Below are 7,081 nucleotides of genomic sequence, written 5' to 3'. Positions count from 1 at the left end.
TTTAAGATTCAAAATTATATTTTAATCTTGTGCTACGATCATCAAGATGTTCTTCCTACTTCATCTTTGATCGTGAACATAAATTTATAACTTATATGCATAGACAATTTTAATCTTCCGTGTATGAGTTAAAATACTCCATACACAAAATTGTCTACTATATAAGCAATGGACACACATATATACATAATGATCTATTTAAACAAAAAAATTATTATATTAAATAAAGAACATAAAAAATCTTTACAAGGGATTAAATAAAAAATACTAGAACACAATTACATGGTTAATTGTATATCCCAACAGTTTGTGGGGAAAAAATGGGTTGTTATGGTTCGAAAATGGTGGTGGAACAGTGTATCTAGCTGGAGAGGAAAGGCTCTGGTACTATTTGGGCGGTGGTGGCCTTTTTGGCGGCTGGAAGCAGTGAACAACCGTGGTTTTGGGTGGTAATGAGTCTTTTTGTGGTGGTAGACTTGCCGAATTCTGGCGGATCTCCGGAGAGTTATCATCGGAAAAAATAATGAACAATAAAAGAATTTTTCAAAACTAAAAATTACACCCCTTAAGGCATCTCCAACCCTACACTACATTTTACACTTCAAATATATAGTTCTCTATGTTTTCAGACAATCAATTTCAACTAAATTCTTTATTTTACTTTCTAAAAAGGAATCTTCTTCTCTCCCTCAATATTATAATACTAGGAAAATTACCTGTGCTTCGCGCGGGAATTCAATACCACGAAATTTATAAAATAATACTAAAAATCTATCAGTCATTAAAACTAAAACACTATATTGTTTTACATACAAGATTATGTAGTAATAAACATTAATAATGTAAGGGAAAATGAAATGGTGTCAGTGATCCACTCAATAGGAGCAAAGTACACAAATAGTTAATTGTGAAGAAGAAGAAGAGGAGGAGGAGGAGGTTCGGAATTTTCATTGTTTTAAAATGAGAGGAAATCCCTCTATTTATAGACAACAAAGTGTAGTGTGAACAAATGTTTATTGTGCCTTATCGGAAAGGTTACGACTATTTCGAAAAGTTGCAGCCATTCGGAAAGATCACAATCTTTCATAAAAGACACAACTTTTCATAAAAGTTGCAACTCTGCATTAAAGTCGCAACTTTTCATAAAAGTCACAACTTTTCACAAAAGTCGCAACTTTTCACAAAAGTCGCAACTCTTCACAAAAGTCGCAACTCTTCATAAAAGTCGCACCTTTCATAAATGTCACAACTTTTCATGAAAGGGGAAGCTAGTTTTGGAAATAAATAAATTAAAAGGGAATTCTGGTTTGTGGTGGCGCCACTTAGGCTGGCCTAAGATTCTCTTTTATATGTATATATAATATGATTATTTCCATTTCATTTTCGTTTCCCTATTTCATAATATAAATCAAATTACTAATTTTTGCAAATAATCACCCTATAATCTATATAATCTTCATATAATATAAAATTTTATTCTTTTTCAAATTCTTCATTTAATAAAAACTTATTTTATTCTAAGTTTCTAAAGGTAACATAAATGCGACAAATATTATATATAATACATATGAGCAATTTTTGTACTTGTGTTTTTATGTGTAGCTAAATATTATTTAAATTAACAGTTTTATCTTGTATCCAATTATTTTGTATACTAATTTACTCCCCTGTTCCATTTTAAAGTTTGCAACATGTATTTTCATGCTCATTAAAAAGTGTAGTTTAATCATTTATCACCATAACATAAAACTGGATTGTTTGAATTATCATGTAATTTTGTGCATTCTTCATAGTGAAAATAATTATAATTTTAAATTACATATTTAAAGTGAAAAAATCTTTTAAAAATTAAATCAGAAAAATTGTTAATTAGGGATGAAAGTGGTATATTTATCAATAATATGTTTTTAGTTATTATATTACTTAGAAAATAATTTCAAATATTAGAGACTTAATTAATAGTCTTGTTTAATATATATAATATTAAAAATAATTTTAAATGACATATTTAAATTGCTAATATTTTTTAAAAATAAAATAGAAAAATTATTATTTTTTGATGTTATATTGCATTTTAAAACAATTACAAATAATAAAAACTAAATTAACGATGTCATAAAAATAAAATTAAAATAATCAAAAGTGAAATTGAGAGATGACTAGTAGTTCTCCCAATTTAGAGAACTACTATTCACCTCTTTACAAATGGAGTATAGAGAGTAATATGGAGAGGGGTTGGAGAGGTCATTTTCTATTTTACTCTCCATATATAGAGAATGAAGCGTAAAATAGAGATGTGTTGGAGATGGTCTTATCGAAAATCTTATCCATCAGCACCAACTTAATGACTAAGAAATTGCTTAAATAGAAAATTGAAAAAACGCCTTAGTACAATACCACTTTATTAAAATTGTGGGCTAAACCACTTGTTAACAAAACATATGTGTATGCAATCTTATCCATATTTAAATATATTTCTACACTGCGCTAAGAACATAAAAAATGAATATTAATAAAACTAACAAATAAAATGGATATTAACAAACATAAGGAATAAAATAAATGGCATGTCAAAAATGCAATTTAATATAAAATAATGATTTAATCAAAGAAGCGATATTCACAACATATTTAATTGATTGTGACAAAAAATAATGTAATTAAAATTAACTGATAAAAATCCTGAAATTTTGAGAAATATCGATAAACTTATTCAAAATTATAAAAATGTATTTTGAACTATTGAATAAATAAAACTTTAAAGTTATGAATTTTGAAAATGTTAGGCCAAAATTGGGTGTCAACATATGATATCCAAAGGTATTTCTAAATTAATTTGGATAGTAATTCTAAAAAGTTTCGGATACTTAAGAGATATTTTAGAAGGCCAAAAAAAAAGAAAAAAACGCTTTCCTGTGAAATAGTCTTTCTGAAAAAATATATGTGATTATTCGTAAAACAATTATTTCCTTAAAAGTTTGTCTTTTACAAACCTTTTTATACCCGATCACTGATTTTGTGATCCATTACAAATTCTTTTACTTTCTGTCTAATCTGCGATAATTTCATTATTATTATCTATTTATTTCTTTTAATCAATATTAATATTGTTATTCTTACTATTATTATTATCATCAACATTTTCGTTATGCAAATTTGAAAATCACTTACAACCCTCAACTTAGTTTTAAAAAAAGGGAAAAGTCTCTCAAATTTGAGAAAATGCTTGTATATTTGATATATTAAAAGCTGGGATCACCCATGTCACTACCATTAAAAAAAGGGACATTCGTGCCATTATTTTTTAATATTCTGATTTTATGGTTTTGCAAAACCATTTTGTACGTTCGTTCTCGTTTGATTTCTTTATATTTTGAATCAATTTAGTGAAAATTCTTTCTCCCACCCTGATTTTAGGTAGTCATTTTCCACGGCAAAACAAGTCAGGTCAACCTCAGATGACCTTATAAATTAGAGGCTCATTCATTCATAGAAAGCAAGAGAAAAATTTGGAGGTCAAACTGTTGAAGCATAGTAACAAGCTAATTAATAACTGCACGATTATTCAATTTTGTCAAAAGCATACTCAAAATTGTTTCTATGTAAGTATATAATGAATATCTTTCTTTTTGCGTCATATTTTTTTTATCTCTTTAGTGAGATTACACCAAATATGTTGTTGTGTTGGATTTGAAACCTTTATGCAGCTAAAAAAGTTCCACAAATAGACGTATAGGTCGGAATTAATCTCAAGTTTGAAAAAAAAGGTTTTTTTCCTTCAATACAACTTATTGAATTATCGAGATGCATTGTATTTCCTTTTTGCAAGGATCTTGAATATTTATCTTATGATAATTTTCTATTAGTACATTTTGAAATGCAAGTAATTATGGATAGTGCGGCAATTTTCTTTTCTCCTACACCATCTATAGCTATCCAGGAGCCAACTTAAAACCCTAAAAAATTACTACTAAAATGGAATTCAAGTTTTTGATATTCCTATCACGATTATGGAACTTCAAAAGAATTTACCGCAACTCCTTATAACTATTTAACTTTCGCTAAAACATAATAATATAGAGTTTAATATCTAAATAGCCACTCAACTTATGATAATGAATTACTGAAGTCACTTTTCTTTGTTTTATAGTTTCTAGAAGTCAGTTAACTTTGTTTATATAGTCCATTTAGCTTGAAATAAATTTTATAAATTTTGAAGCCCACAATATATGAGGGCCCACCAAATACATAAGACCAAACCCTAAAAACTAGCACCCTTTTGGTTCAAAGGAAGTGACAGTCGTGGATGCCCAAAGCTCTAAGCTTTTCAAGGAAGATTTCGAAGGAAGAAGAATCTCTCCAGTCACCATGATTATGGACCTTCCAACAGTGGTTATGATCGAAATTCTTTCACGATTGACAATCAAGTCCATCTACCGTTGTAAGATGGTTTGTAAACTTTGGTACCTTATTTTAACTTCTGACCCTTTGTTTACTAACATGTATCACCTCAAAAGATCATCTGATTTTCCCAGCATTTTGCTTTCAATTAATGATTTTGTACGGTTACTAGTAGAACTCAAAGCAGATGATTCTCACCCCGTACACCGAGCTATTGTGTTGAGCCCTATGTTTCACCTCCCTTCACCCAAATTTTCTTGGGGTAACATGACATTAATTGGTTCTTGCAATGGATTTCTATGTTTGTTGAATGGTAGGAGATATGACGTAGACCATAGAATTTACATTAGCAATCCTATTTTAGGCGAGTATTTCGAGGTTAAATTGCCCGAATGGGATAAAAGGATTCGATGTGTTTCTTATGCATTCTGCTTTAGTAAAGCCTCCGGTCAGTTTAAAGTATTGAGATCAGTAGTTAGAAAGTCTGTTGGAAGTCCAAAAGTATCTGAATTGGAGGTTTTTACTCTAGGAGCTAATGAGAAATGGAAAAATGTGGGCAAGGCTCCAGAACCTCTATGTGGATTATTTAGTAAGGTTAACATCAATGGTGTTATTCATTGGATGGGTTGCAAAAATAATGACAACATTTACTCATTTAACAGTTTTACTGAAGAGGTGCAGTCCTTGTCACCTCCGCGTGGTCTGCAAACCCCATTGTTGGGCTTGACGCTAGGGGAGTTGGGGAATTGTTTGTGTTTGTCTGATGATAATCATAATCAGTATATTGATATATGTTGGATGAAAGAATATGGAATAGCTGAATCTTGGACTAAACAACGCATTTTGAAGGATAGTATTCAAGCAGATATCCGTGGTGATAAATTTATACCAATCTTACTTTGGAAAGATGGAGAAATCTTGATGCAAAGAGATCATGGCACACAACTTGTTTCTTACAACCCAAAAGAAAATAAGTTTACGAAGGTGAAAGTGTACGGTGGCACTGGAGCAACTAGCTACACTCCAAGTTTTTACTCACTCAAGACTGTCATTGGGGAATGTTTTCAAGTCTCATATGCCTTTCCGAAGATTGAGCTAGTTTAGATGTTCAATTTGTCTTAATTTTTCCTAGATATTATGTTTTGCAAAAATGTTTCTTATATTATTTAGCTTAAGACATGATTGTTTTATGGATCTTTTGAGGTCTGTTAGTAACTTTGCAATGTTAAGTCTCCAAATTTGCATTTTTTTTTATCATTTCATTCTACACTTGTCTGAATAGAACAAACTAAGGAACACAACACTGTGCTATCTGTAAAAATAATAGGAACATTCTCAAGGTATATATATATATATATATATTATAGACAATGATGTCTTCCATAAGAATTAATACCAAAAAGTAAACTAGTTACCCTCTAAAATAATAAATTTCAAAACTAACAGTAGATACAAGATAAAAGTCTATGTACAAGACTATAGATATTTTCTGCAGGCTTTGTTGTTTTAATTTCACTCCAACTATTCTTCAGAAAATCACAAAATATAATCCAATTTTTTTGTAAGCTATGAAAACAATCTCACCATCAGGTTTACTGCTACCTAAGCTACCCTAGAAATATGTTTTCAATCTAGAACAAAGCTAAGTTACTTCGACACTTCACTTTTGGTGTTGCACCTGTGTCAATAAGATGTGGGTGTGGGTGCGGGTGTGGAATTCGTGTTCGATTCGGTCAACTGATTTTGCATATTTTGACCAAAATTGTTGGGAAAACTCCGGACAATCTTAATGATTTTTGTAATCAATACAAAAGCTGAGGTGAAATTGAAGGAAATGGAATATCTTTAAATTGAAATTTCTAGGTTACTCTTTTTCCTTTGATCTCCATCCAAGATTCTCCTCAAGCTCTCCAGATAATATCTCATAATTTAGGTTTAATAACTCTAGTTTTAGATATTCTAATTATTTAGGCAAATCCACACACCCTTATTTATTCATGGATCCATATCCCCAAATCTTAAAAATTAGATCATGAAGGATCCGACCTATAGATCCGCACCCGTATCGACACCTTCACCTGACTCTGACCAACTTAGGAACAAAATGCCTCAGAAAACATGATAGTTTGATTCTCTCATTCTTTAAGTTTCGCACCTCTAAACAAATCCACAAAGTAAACTCCCCTACATCCCATCTTGAATGATCAATGACTGCTAAAAAAAATTCACTTCTATCAAGTCATAAAACTTTCTTGTCGGAACATCTATTACATCGTTCTGAAATTTCATAATTCTTAAATTCTTCTTCTTAACACTAAATGCAACTATGAATCTTTCATCAAGAGTACCTACGGAATATATGGCTCCTTCGAGGCAAACTCCTTTGTCAAGTAGCAGAATCAACGAACATGGTGCCCTTTTAGTCTTTCTCCATGATTCACTTGAATAAAGAGTTAAAACCCAATTTATTGCGAGTGAGAAAATCTTTCGCGGAATACTACTCATCAAACTTTTGTACTTCTTTTCATCTGGTTCAAAACCAAATAAATAGTAATAATGGGTAAATTTATCATCAATGGAATTTAGGAAAGGAAGATAGTTTACTAATATTGCATTGGGATTAATAAAGTGTAGAGGATGATCATCTCTACTCCATAAGTAGAACAAAATGTTAATCTAC

General features: G+C 30.4%; 1 protein-coding gene across 1 annotated transcript; it reads left to right on the top strand.

The window, feature by feature from the left end:
* Positions 1-4,500: 4,500 nt before the first annotated feature.
* Positions 4,501-5,505, top strand: LOC107061861 (F-box protein At3g07870-like). The gene has a single exon (XM_015311781.1). The coding sequence runs from the start codon at positions 4,501-4,503 to the stop codon at positions 5,503-5,505; it is 1,005 nt and encodes a 334-aa protein (XP_015167267.1).
* Positions 5,506-7,081: the final 1,576 nt, after the last annotated feature.

Source organism: Solanum tuberosum, unplaced genomic scaffold (assembly GCF_000226075.1).
Source record: "Solanum tuberosum cultivar DM 1-3 516 R44 unplaced genomic scaffold, SolTub_3.0 scf00169, whole genome shotgun sequence".
NCBI classification, from domain to species: Eukaryota; Viridiplantae; Streptophyta; class Magnoliopsida; order Solanales; family Solanaceae; genus Solanum; species Solanum tuberosum.
This window is presented reverse-complemented; position numbering and strand designations above follow the sequence as displayed.

Excerpts from the sequence above, each read along its gene's own strand:
- LOC107061861 (XM_015311781.1), top strand. The coding sequence starts at position 4,501 with ATGTATCACCTCAAAAGATCATCTGATTTTCCCAGCATTTTGCTTTCA.